We start from the raw sequence: 14,016 nt of genomic DNA, 5'->3' as shown, positions 1-14,016 counted from the left end.
CTCCAGTCTCCTGGGGCTGCACTCTGCAGCTTCATTAGCACAAGTCCACCGTATTTGGAAAAGATTCTGTTGGCAAGAACCATAAGGATACCCTGCTCAAGAGTATTCTCAGACCATAGCAAGAGAACTCATCTCAGCACCTTTGACCATTGCTGTTAAACTTTCCATCAGTATCTCAAGATTCATGCCAATCCTTGGCTCTGCAAATTAACTTGCAGATATCAGATTTGCCTGACAATGAAGGTAAGTTTACCAGGGCATAACGTGGACACTGTTACAAAGCTGGTACATCAGTCATAGGACAGATTATTTCACCTTCTGGAAACCATCAGTGTCTGAGCCTTCAACCTCCCTAACATCCAAGTTTTGGCTGGTATTAATCAGCCACCTGATTTTCTAGAGAAGCTGATCCCATACAGTTGCCTTTCACCCATTTTCTTCAGCTTTAACTAGCCTCCTATTGGAAAGCTATTTTGATGCTTCTAACAGTTGTGACATTCGTTGGTGGTGTGAACACCAGAGTAAGCTGATAGGAGTTCTTCTAGTGCCTCCAGATCCCAGCCTCTTAACATTTTCAAATGCCTTGACCATGGAGTGGGAAGCTCTGTTAGAGTCTTCGAGTACAAGGGATTTGATCCAAGGACAATAGCTGCGTTCAGCATGCCATAGAATTTAGGCAATGCTCAAAACCTCTAAACAACTTGCTAGATTGCTGCACCTAGAGTCAAAGTCAATACCTCAAAGGAAGCAAGGAGAGACAAGCTAGAAACTGCTTCACCAGCTGGCTATGGGAATCACTGTTTGTTCTCCATCTAGACTCACATGGTTCCAGGTGTTTGCAATGTCATGATGGATGCTCTTTGTAGGGCTCAACAGATTCTTCTGTTGAAGTGGACTCTTCCCATGGTTGTCTACAAGGTTCTGTGAAAGGTGAGACAGGTGAAAGGGGACCCGCCCCCCATTAAGTCAGGTTGCCATATTAAGTAATGACAGATTCCCACTATACTGTTCTCTGAATCTCTGAAGCCAGACCTAGCAGACTGATTAGTAGAAACCCCAACCCCACTTTCTCCCTTAAGATTATTGCTCTTCCTTGGCTCTAGTCTACCTCCAGTGTGGCTTAAGCTTAAGAAACAAAATGAAAATGTCTGGTCTTCTGCCTTATTTTGTCAATCCTCCAAGCTGGGATTTGACCTTTCCACTGCACAGCTTTATCAAGGCCCCTTATGAGTCTCTTGTCAGATCAACTTTGGACTGAACATTTACAAGATTATCAGATCCCTTTGCCACTAAGCATGTCAGTGAGCTTCATGCTCTTTCTCATGAAGTGTCACATTTGAGCAACTGTTCTTGGGTGGGTCTCTCATGTGCCCCACAGCTTGTAGCCAAGACTCAATCTCCCAGATTTCTGATCCTCTTCAAAGATTCCTTTGTCATACCTGCCTTGCCCTCTTCTGATCTGAAGACAGTCTTGTCTTGTCTTTTGTGAGAACTCTGAAGATGTATATTCATCAAAAAGAATCCTTTCTTCCTTCTCCTTCAAGCTTACTTTTCCATATTAGTGAGGCAGCTTAGCACCTGAATTTCAAAGGGATGGGGACATGCCGGATAAAGCACCAAATTTAGATCACGCAATCTTTAGGTTCCCTGCTCATATTCTAGAACTGGTGCTAAGAGATTTGACCCCTCTTAAGCTTATATCAATCACTTTTGTAAAGTGGTGTCACTCAAGGCATATGAAAATCAAATCAAAAGTGTATATTCTTTCAGACCATGTGATGTTTAGTTAAAATGGTGCAAATTTGTCATGTTTCCTCTTTTGGGGTCTTTCTTAGTTTAGTTTCATATTATATGCCACTCTTCGGCACAACTGACACCCCACTTTTTTCCCTGCCTCTCATCTATCCTTTTCTTCTTTCCTAGGAAGATACGCTTTTGCTCATATTCCCTTCTTGCTCTGCTATCAATCAATCATTACTTTCCCATTATCTTGCAAATTATGGGTATCTGTCATAAAATTGATTGAAATCTTATTGCGTACACAAATAAGGAGCAGAGTAAAGCACGAAGGTCAGTTTAATGGGTTATAATTGATGAATCTGTAAAAAAACTGAGTTTGAAACACTGAAAAATAAACTATTCACCTTCCTCTGCAACAACAACCACAACAGTAAAAAGAAAAATAATTCTTATATGTCAAACTCATTAAAGCTTTCAAGTTGCTTTTCATTTTGGCAGCTACATAGTTCGATGCACTTCCAATGTGCTTTCTTGCGTGAGCATAGTCCTACACACGTAGCAATTTTGCAGGCATACTTGACCAGTTCACTGCAGGACTGGGATGCAACAGGAAGGTTGGACCACACACAATGCCATGTGCATGTTGCACTCTCAAAACACCACCCAAAGCCCTCCTGGAGTTGGAGGCTTCTGTTCACACTGATCATTGGTTGCCCAAATTCCAGCTGGTTAGACTGCATGCATTGTATGCTGTACAAGCGTTGTATGTTGTACAAGCGCTTCTTGTGTTGGGGGGATGTTCTTCATTGTCCTATTCTTCTGAGAGAAGAGCTCCCTATGTGCCTCATTCACAGACTCCAAGTTGCTTGCTTTACTGTAGATGATTACAGTGAAGCACTCAAGCAACTGAAATTCCTTGCAGTTCACTGTCATGGTCATGTAGGGTTGATTCATAATGTTCTTGAAATCCTCTGTCACCTCCTTGTAGGCATTCCAAGCCTCCCATACTGATTTTATCCCCTTGCATTGTGTAGGCATCCTGCTGCTCTGATCACTTGGTGTCAGTTCTAGAACTGAAGCCTGGCTACTGAGGTATACCTGGAAAAAATCTGGTGCTATTATCCAGTATGTCCCCTTCAACTATCTAAGCTGCCTCACTATATTAAGTCATCAAGGTTGGTCATAACTTAAGAATTCTACCTCTTATTGACTATAACAGACTATTTCACAAGCTTCTGTTGATGTATCTTAAGAGGTCCTTCCTTCACTGCGGGTGAAGGCACAAGATGGTTTTTTCCTTCTGTGTGGCATTCAAGTATAAATTGGAGCTTCTGCCATTTTTAAGAGCAGGCACCTGGTATTGCTGTAGCACCTTCGCAAAATTTTACCCTAATGATGTCACCCATACAACTCTTGATGTGTATTCAATGAGTCCTATCATAAGGTGGCCATGTACTTTCTGTCAGAATGGATCCAATCACTCATCCTCATGATTCATCACATATTCATCTGGCAAAATGGAGTGTCTCTTTGGGTACCAGTCATCATGCCTCTTATGCTTGGTGAGTGTGTTTAGGTTTTTTCACTGCTAATAACTGGAAACACCCTATATCTAGAGAATTATTGCTAAATCATATCATCTATATTCTGGAACTCAACTTACTGCACCTACATCGTCCTTTCTCCACAATGGTTCATTTACTTTGTCTTCCCCCCTACATTCTGTATTAGGCTATTTACGCTTAATAGGTTTGTAATACAATATATGTTTTTAAATGGTAACATTTTTTCTCAAAACCATTTACCATAACCTTCAGCTACCCTCCTACCTAACCCTTTTTGATAAGCAGATAAGAATGAGACATTATGTAACCTTGACACCAAAAGAAGTTGACTAGCAAATGAACTGAAGGGATCTTTCTTCCTTTCAAAATTGGTGCACCTGGTCATGTTCCACAAAGAATAAAGGCTATTTACAAAGAAGGGGGTTTGTATAAAAACTTTTTTGTATAAATGTTGTATTTTTCATGTGCTAAATACCCTGAAAATGCATAAATCATAAGATTAATACTCACCTTATATGCAAGATCAAATTACACTAAATCTAATATAAATTTCATATGTAACAGTGAGGTAATTGAAAGCTTTAAACTGGTTAAAAATCAGTAATCCACAAGCCTTCAATCCTAAATACAATAGCACCATTGGTAATACTGTATTTCTATTTTCTAACATGGCATATTTACACAAATTTACAAGTTAAATGAGAGCTACAACATATACAAGGTCTACTTCACAGGTGTTTTTTTTAGACCTTAACATATGCATTCTAATCTAATAGCGAAAATGGTATGTAATTATGTTAAAGCAACAACATTAAAAATGTCTAATTCCATATTAATACAATTCCATACTAATACCATGACTGTCCCATTGCACTTGAACACACAAAGCATCCACTTTACTAATTTATTTTTCTAAAGGTGCTGGCGGTGCAAATATATGAACAGTGGCTCATGTTATCCATGCATGGCTGTGGTGCAAAGAGAGAAAAAACTGCCAAGCTGCAGAGAGAGACAGAGAGAGAACTAACCAAAATGACAGTGGGCAACATAAGCCTCTGCAATCCAGTTAGAGTTCAGGAAATGCCCATGGAGTTTTGAAAATATCCAGTAGATACAGATGGCTGAGACTGCCCAAAACCCACAACTATAACTTCAGGAGGTAAAAGCAATGAAAAATAGCAGAAGGCAAACTGGCTATCACTCCTCTTGGCCTAACAAAATATACTGCATATAGAATGTGCAGAGTAGTCTTCCCTAAATCCTGATAAATTAAAAATATTATATATGTAAAATTTGCTAGTCCCTGAAAAAAATTAGAATAATTCCTGATATGTTGACACAACTAAACACAATTATTACTCGTGTGTATGTGTAAATCTTAAATTACCTCAAAGTGATTGTGCATTTGTATGAAAAAGCAAATACTGTACAGTACTAAAGCATCATTTTACCTCTAAATGATTGATACAGTGTGCTTACTACAAATAAAAATTTCACTCAAGCCTGTTCTGATGATCATACAAAAAACTTAAATGTGAAATTTTACGGTTAAAAAAATGTTATGGTCAACTGCTATTTACCATGTGTAAGAAGAAAGATTAGAAATATTTACCACAGTAACTTCTCTTTCAACAACCACAGTGAAATGACAAAATAATATGTCTTCCACATCATATCCTAAAACCATACCTCAACCATCACTAACCACTTACTCTACCAATGAAGAAACTTGGAAGTTTGTCACTAAATACAAGCATACTTTACACCTCCACCAGTTTCCAAGGAAAAAGGCTGACTCTGCCATTCAAACTTTAACTTCATTTTCAAGCACAGACACACTTTACTTATATTTACAAGTACTTGGATAGGATTCCTGAGCAGCATCATCGGCTGCTGTGAGTCTGGTTAAGGTATAAGCAAAATTGGAGGGGAAAAATTTAAGGATTGTTAGCAGATGGATATGAGTACCAAGAGAGGAACTACTACTCAAAAGAAGTGGAGAGTCCATTATTAGGTAAGCACTGGCAAGAGTAGTTTTTGGGCATGACTCAATTCCACCATTATTTAAAAAGATCACCCAAAAACACATTGCAATTAGGACTACCAAAGGGTTTCAGGCTGCCCAGTATAATGTCGTAGCAAACTTACTTGAAGGAATTCCTGTAGGTACTTTGACAGGGAAAAAGGGTAGGAACATTTTTCATGCTCTAAAAAGCTACTTAAAGATTTTATTGGACAGGAGTAGGTATTATGCCTTATGATCAGCTATTTAGGTATCAAAATAAGTTTTACTGAGAGAGAGAGAGAGAGAGAGAGAGAGAGAGAGAGAGAGAGAGAGAGAGAGAGAGAGAGAGAGAGAGAGACCTAAATAAGTTTTACTGAGAGAGAGAGAGAGAGAGAGAGAGAGAGAGAGAGAGAGAGAGAGAGAGAGAGAGAGAGAGAGAGAGAGAGAGAGAGAGAGAATTATAAGAACAAATAGCTGATCTTATGGCAATAGGCAGCAGAAGGGAATGAAGTCAGCAGGCCCGTCGCCATAAGCAAGATTACCTGGACGGAGCCGTGGCGGTCTGCAGGGGTGAGGTTGCCGCCTAGCATGTTGCTCTGCTTGGGGGTTTCGGACCAGGCTGCAGTACCCTTGGTGCCGCCCTGTAATATCAGCCCCGTGACCTTGTCATCAGACTGACTCATACAACAATCAACTTCCCACACAAATTCACCTCAAGGTAGAAAGAGTGAGGATACATAAAATAAATCCATTTCTTACTCCACAATGAAACCTCAAAGTACACCACTTGTGCTTTCAGCCTTGCATAAAACAAAAGCCTAGACATAACGTCCAAAACCACGGCCTGCACTTTCAAAAATACCAATACACTCCTAAGACATATCTATACAATATAAACCATTCATATAAGAAAAAATGGCTAGAGGTATAAACCTACTCTAATTCTACAGATTTGTTCCTAATTTCTCATTTCATTCTATTTAGATTAGAGAATATTGTGCAATGAAAGCACACATCAAGGGTGCATTCTTTGGGCCAATAAAGATGTGAAGCAAAAACAGCTATGCCTATATAAATACAATATCGATAAAAACTGAAAACTGTAGCTTGTCTAAAGGCCAACTTCCAAGACCCTCATTAATATAATTACATGAAACTATTGCCAAAAACCTTCAATCAAGAAAAAAGAACAATTAAATAAAGTGATAAGGGATGCATTCTAAAATACCGCATAATACAAAAAATCTACTCATGAAGGCTTCAGAATATGGCCCAAATCCAAATATTAATACAGTTGTAACAGGAGCTGTAAGTAGAATGGCTAGCCTAAGAAAAACCTACTGCTAAAATATTACCTGCATTAGTCGTAAATCTTCTCCACTGGATTTCTCCTGGCAACATACAAAAATGTCAACAGCATTCTCCCCAAACATATACACAAAAAACACTTAACAAGAGCACCTTCTTTTAAGTTTAGGCAGTATAAAATAAGAGACTATCTAACATATGACTAGAACTGAATTTTGGAGTAACAACTCATGCTTACCTTTCTAGCTAATATGCAATAAATCCAACAAATCCATTCACAACTGACTATTTCTTGGCTCATATGAAGACATTACAGCATAGCAAAACTGAACTTAAAATTCAAATGAGAATAATCTAAAATTTAACTCTTCCTTAACTATTATAATTGGTCAGACCTGCAAAGTGATAATAGTCTCTCATACAATTACACTAAAATATAGCCAAAAAATATACCTGTATGATTTTATTAGAATATTTCAGTATTATCTTTTCATAAAATACTTTTCCTTCACTACATAATATTCTGACTATTAAAAACATCACTGTGTCCTCCCTTGAATGGTTTATGTCACTACAGACTTGCTCGGGCCTGAACTTAAACGTTACCTTTTAAAAAACTTGATGTTGGGAACTTACATCACTTTCATTCATAAAAATATTGAGAACAAGTCCCTCCTTATACTAAATGTGGTCCTATGTTTCAGTAGTAGTATTCTAAATTTCCATAAACCCTGTAGTTCTTTAATTTATAGCCTCGAAAGTGAAAACTATATAACTACTCTACCATAAAATTATGTTTCTGTCAAAATTATAAATGTACTACATCTGATAATTCATTGGTCATCTATCTCAAAGGGGGGGATACCACTTACTGCCTTGTGTTACACCTTGAAGATGGTACTAAGGGTTCTTTTAGTGTGCCTTTTGCCCACATTGCACTGCTGCCTTTTACTTTTTATCCATTCCCTTTGGTTTCTTCCTCCTTAGTTGTCCAACTTTATTAACTTCACCAAACTAAAAATTTTCATTTTTCATTTTCATTAAACTTGTTTATAATAATTTTAACTAATCAACCACTCCATGCAAGACTTAATGCCATGCTTTTTAAATTTACCAATTCTCATTGTGCAATGACAATTATGCAGTCTATAATTCAACACCCCCCTTTTAGAGTGATACACAAGATATTTCACCTAACATAATCTGGCACTATAAAATGATAAAACACTACTGTATTCCATCCAACAAGAAAATGTGATCACAGTTAACATACACTAGAACATTATGTATATCAAACTAAGTTAAAACAGCAATGCTATTGGCATGGGCAAAATTGCAAATTTATTATCCAATATTTAAGTGAAAATGGTGGTTAAATATGTTGTCAATTCCCCTAAATCTACTTGTCCAATACTTCACTACTTCCATGAAAAACACGTATATCCTAAAATGTACAGATTACCAACACTTCAACTCACACTTTCTAGGTTATTCCATGCTAATCAAATATCAACAATTAGTTTTGTCCTTTACTTGAATTTATCCTTGAGCATGGAGCACTACCATACTGTATTATTAAATTAAAGTGGTCTGTGACATATTGCTTTATTCTTAAATTAAAGTGGTCCATGACATATTGTTTTATTCTTAATATATTTTCAAAAGTGGTCGTTTTCTAAATATTTAAAACTATGAGTGAAGTGAAATTTTAGGTACCTGTACCCAAGAATGACAATGTATTTCCAAATTGGTATTGAAATTAAGAACAGAAATATGGTGTTTGTGCCACTAAAGAGAGGTGATGACAGGTTTTCTACATACATACTACTGTCATCAAGAAGCTTGATTTCATTACACTTTCTCTGTATGTATCAAACTTTATCAGCAGAAATTTATTCACATACCAACTTCACTATATAACTATCTTTTCTGGTATACTTTTACTCAAAGCTCCGGGCACCAGCCAGCACTCATATGAGATTACCTATTCTAACATCTAACAACTTCATTAAGCAAGGATTTACAAAGATCAAATAGTGAAAGAGTTATAACTCGTAAGTTTCGCAAACGACATTAAAATTCATCCACAAATACTATATGACTTGATAAAGTAGAAAAGAGTTTGTCTACATTTTCCTGAATAATCAACAGAACTTCCAAAAGCAGTTATACAAAGCAATATGGCAACTTCATGATAGATGCCACTGCAAATTCTAGCTCTATAATAGAGCAATCTTTTGTTTAAAAGGACTTACTGTATACATAAGAATATGAAAGCATATACAAGAGAAAGAGTGAGAGTGACATTGGTTAGCTGCCCTCACATCTGTGTGGCTGACCTGAAAGCCAGCATACAAGATGAGGTATTCGATATCTTTTAATTCTTTACTCCAATACCATAAAAATAGTACTGTATACTACAGTTGGCTTACAAGACAATGTGCAGTGTGAAAGAAAACCTGCATCACAAAATGGAAACAACAGGGTAATCTAGTGTAGTGTCATATAGTGCTTACATTGTAGGCTGCCATTCACCTTTTGTGATTACTCTGGGCATTGTGTTTTTGTTATTGTTTATACAATACACAAATGGCTTTTATTAAATAAACTACCTGTGATGATACAACTGCTGAACTTAACCATGAACAAGTGTTTGCAAAGAGCTAGCCTACTATCATGAAAGCCTTGCACAATTATTTTGCAAGCTTAAGTGCCTTATTCTTGGGGTATTTTTTGTTTAACACATTAATTTTGTACAACAATGTGGTACACATTTACTTAGAAAAAGTAGTTTTATACATTTGCATAAATTTTCACAGGTTATCCTGGGTTAGGCTAGGAATTTGGGGGTAGTCTAGCAGAAGACAGCATTGTTCACTATTCCCACAAAAGCATTTTTGGACGCATACCTATCTCCCCTCAAACCTACTCGCGGTTCCGGATTCGTGGCTTCACCTATTTGCAGATTTCTCTGTGGAACATATATACACATTATTCATGGAAAATTCGACTATTCGCAGTATTTTTCCTAGAGAAATATTCACAAATTACTGTATTTTCATATAATTTTCATGACTAAAAACACTTTTCGCGATAAAACTTAGAAGACTCGGGTATAAACATTTATAAAGGGTTTTTTTTTGGTGTTTGAACTATCAAAATAGGCAGTTATAAGCATTTCTTGAGGAGGGTCAAGTATTTGTGGATTTTAGCCATTCATGGGGGGTTGTGGTACGCAACACCTGCAAATACCAGGGGTTGACTGGATACAGGTGGATCATCACTAACCCGATAATCGTTAATCTGGTTCCACCACTAATCCAGAACTAATTTCAGCTAGCGCGATTTAAAATTTTCCGGGTCAACGCACCAACCTGACAGTACTGTTTGTTGGCACCACTTGTGTGCATACATACATTCCCTAAGCAACACGATAGTGTTTACCTTTTGGGTTCTACAAAAAAAAAAGTATATAAAATGAGCAACTGCAGAAAAATATAAATGAGAATAGCATAAAATATAAATATGAAAATCATAAGCTTAACAACACGAAACAAAAACTGTAAGAAGTTATTCAATGCCAGTGAGTGAATTTGTGCATAAGTATGTACCCTACTTACAGGATTGTGTTTATCTTTTGGGTTGAAAATAGAAAATGAGAAAATACAGTAAAAATATAAATGAGAATATCGTAAAATATAAATATAAAAAATCCTAAATGTAACATGATCCAAAACAAGCTATAGCAAATTCTCCCAACGGCAGAGAATGAGTTTGTGCATTCGCAGGTAAAAGTTAAGTATACCTTAGTTTAACCAGACCACTGAGCTGATTAACAGCTCTCCTAGGGCTGGCCCGAAGGATTAGATTTATTTTACGTGGCTAAGAACCAATTGCTTACCTAGCAACAGGACCTACAGCTTATTGTGGAATCTGAACCATGTTATGGTAAGAAATGAATTTCTATCACTAGAAATAAATTCCTCTAACTCTTCATTGGCCGGTCAGAGAACCGAAGCCTACACACAATTGCATTTATCTTTGGGTTTTAAAAATAAAAAATGAGAAAATAAAGTAAAAAACTATGCGAGAATAGCATGAAATGAAATATAAACTTAAGAAATCATAAGCACAATAACAAAAAACGCTGCCAGCGAATGAGTTTGTGCATGCATACATATGATGGGCAACAATTGCATGTATCTTTTGGTCTGTAAAAATAAAAAATTACAAAATATAGTAAAATTATAAATGAGAACAAAGTCAAATACAAATTAAAACACAATAAACGTAACAACACCAACCAAAAACAAACTGTAGCAAGTTCTCCAATGCTAGTGATTGAGTTGGTGCTTTTGTATATATACTAGGCAAATGATTTTGTTTATCTTTTGGTTAAATAAATAAAAATGAGAAAATACAGTAAAAATATAAAATGAAAATAGCATAAAATATAAATCTGAAAAATCATAAGCGTAACAACACAAACCAAAACAAGCCGTAGCAAGTTCTCTGATACCAGCGAATGAGTCTGCAGAGTTCATACATACCTACACATATGATTGTGTTTATCTTTTGGATTGTATAAATAAAAAACGGATAGAATGCAGTACAGTATAGATGAAAATGGCGTAAAATATAAAAAAATCGTAAGTGTGACAACAAAAACCAAAACAAGCTGTAGCAAGTTCTCCAACGCCAGCGATTGAGTTTGTGCATTCATACCGTACATACTCTACGTACACGACTGCGGTTATCTTTTGGGTTGTAAAAATAAAAAATGAGAAAATACTGTAAAAATATGATAATAGCATAAATAAGAAAAATCCAAAATGAAGAAAATGGGAATCCTGACACCCTTCACCTAACAAACAAATCTGCTTAGTTGCTAATTCCAGATCTTCACTTTGGAATTGGCAGTGATGAAATTTCTTGTGTAAGTCAACAGAGTTACATATAACATTTATTTTGTCTGTGCTGCCTTAAAATTTCACTTGATTTTCATTTAACCCTTAAACGTCGAACCTCTATTTACGAAAGTGTCTGCCGTATGCCGGCGGCGTTCGGGAGTTAGTGCCGAAGCGGAAAAAAGTTTTTTTAAAAAAATCACAGCACGCTTACTTTTTAAGATTAAGGGTTCATTTTTGGCTCATTTTTTTTACATTGCCTGAAGTTTAGTATGTAACCATCAGAAATGAGAAAAAAATATCATTATCATATATAAATATTGAAATATATGACAGCGCGAAAAAAAATTTCATAATTGTATACAAATCGCGCTTGTGAGCAAAGCGGTTCAAGCTAATGAGTTTTTTTTTTTTCTTTGTATTGTACACTAAATTGCAATGACTTTGGTATATAACAAATTGTAAAACGATCAAAGCAACACAGAGAAAATATCACAAAATGATGCATGAATTTGTAACGTGCGGACATAAAAAAAGTTTTTTTTCAAAAATTCACCATAAATCGAAATATTGTGCTAGAGACTTCCCATTTGTTACAAAATGAAGGTGATTGATTGAATATTACTAGACTGTAAGTGTTTTAGCTTACAATTGCAGTTTTTTACCATTTCGGTCGAGTTAAAGTTGACCGAAGGTCGAATTTTTTCTATTTATCGTGATTTATATGAAAATATTTCAAAATTGATAGAAGCTACAGCCATGAGTTATTTTTAGTTGTATTCTACATGAAATTGCGCACATTTTCATATATAAAACGTTATGTAACGACTAATGTAAAACAGTGTAAACATTACGACAAAGTGATGAAAGAATTTCTGAGATGTTCGGCCGAGTTCCCGCGCGGATGTAAGGAAAAAGTTTTTTTCAAAAATTCACCATAAATTGAAATATTGTGCTAGAGACTTCCCATTTGTTGCAAAATTAAGGTAAATGATTGAATATTACTAGAATGTAAGAGTTTTAGCTTACAATTGCGTTTTTTTACCATTTCGGTCGAGTCCAGTTGACCGAAGGTTGAAATTTTGGCACATCGTGATTTATATGAAAATATTTCAAAACTGATAGAAGCTACAATCATGAGTTATTTTTTGTTGTATTCTACATGAAATTGCGCACATTTTCATATATAAAACGTTATGTAATAACTAATATAAAACGGTGCAAACATTACAACAATGTGACGAAAGAATTTCCGAGATGTTTGGCCGAGTTACCGCGCGGACGTAAGGAAAAAGTTTTTTAAAAAATTCACCATAAATCGAAATATTGTGCTAGAGACTTCCCATTTGTTGTAAAATGAAGGTAAATGATTGAATATTACTAGAATGTAAGAGTTTTAGCTTACAATTGCGTTTTTCGACCATTTCGGTCGAGTCAAAGTTGACCGAAGGTTGAAATTTTGGCACATCGTGATTTATATGAAAATATTTCCAAACGGATAAAAGCTACAACCATGGGTTGTTTTTTGTTGTATTTTACATGAAATTGCACACATATTCATATATAAAACTTTATGTAACGGCTAATAGAAAACTGTGCAAAAATTACGACAAAATGATGAAAGAATTTCTGAAATTTTCGGCCGAGTTACCACGCGGACGTAAGGAAAATTTTTTGTCAAAAATTCACCATAAATCGAAATATTGTGCTAGAGACTTCCAATTTGTTACAAAATTAAGGTAAATGACTGAATATTACTAGAATGTAAGAGTTTTAGCTTACAATTGCGTTTTTGGACCATTTCGATCAAGTCAAAAGTTGACCGAAGGTTGAAATTTTTTGTAGTCGACGTACACTACGTCCGCTCGTCACCCGACAGACAATTTTAGTCGACTTACGATACGTCCAGTCGGCGTTTAAGGGTTAATACTTCTCTCTTCCTTATTAACCAACTTGTACAATGCTGAATTACAAGGGATTTTAAATGTAGGATGAGGTGTTTAATTGCTGGGTTAAGTGTATTCTAACCTAACCAGTCTGTAATCTGGGAAAGTCATTAATCCAATGCCCTGCAGGTCCCAATGATGCCAGATCAGTGATGGTTAACCTGTACTGATAAACATATTCAGGGATATTTTGAAATACTTGTTCTTATTGAAATTAAACGTGGAACTAGGTCATGGATAAAAAAAAAAAAGTTAAAAAGCCCAGTGAAAAAAAACTGAAAAGAACCTTTCATATTGTCTAAATACAGGCAGTCGGTTTATTGTCTAAATACTGTTAGCTTTTCAAATATATTCATGAAATACCTGACGCATGTATGCGGAAGAAATATGAAAAATAATTTGAAGGTTTTTTTGGTAAAACTCAATAATAATGCAGTTTACATCGTTTTCAATGCACCAGCACTTTACCTGTAGTGATACCTGTTGCATGATGGACTTTTTTTTTAAAAAGCTTTACAAGATCAATTTTTCCATTCTGAAAATTA

The 14,016-nt window shown here is 35.8% G+C and overlaps 1 protein-coding gene across 9 annotated transcripts in view; it reads right to left on the bottom strand.

The window, feature by feature from the left end:
* Positions 1 to 14,016, bottom strand: part of gish (casein kinase I gish) — a 231,730-nt gene that overhangs the window by 13,856 nt on the left and 203,858 nt on the right. For 4 of the 9 annotated variants that reach the window (XM_067091729.1, XM_067091733.1, XM_067091730.1 and 1 more), the window contains one exon: positions 5,853 to 5,951. The exons of 3 other annotated variants lie outside the window; for them this stretch is intronic. In XM_067091729.1, the coding sequence (XP_066947830.1) occupies positions 5,853 to 5,951 (99 nt within the window). Of the gene's footprint in view, positions 1 to 5,852; positions 5,952 to 6,665; positions 6,702 to 14,016 lie in introns of all 9 variants that reach the window. 2 more of the 9 variants (XM_067091732.1, XM_067091736.1) reach the window with 1 other exon arrangement.

Source organism: Macrobrachium rosenbergii, chromosome 48, assembly GCF_040412425.1.
Source record: "Macrobrachium rosenbergii isolate ZJJX-2024 chromosome 48, ASM4041242v1, whole genome shotgun sequence".
Lineage (NCBI taxonomy): Eukaryota > Metazoa > Arthropoda > Malacostraca > Decapoda > Palaemonidae > Macrobrachium > Macrobrachium rosenbergii.
This window is presented reverse-complemented; position numbering and strand designations above follow the sequence as displayed.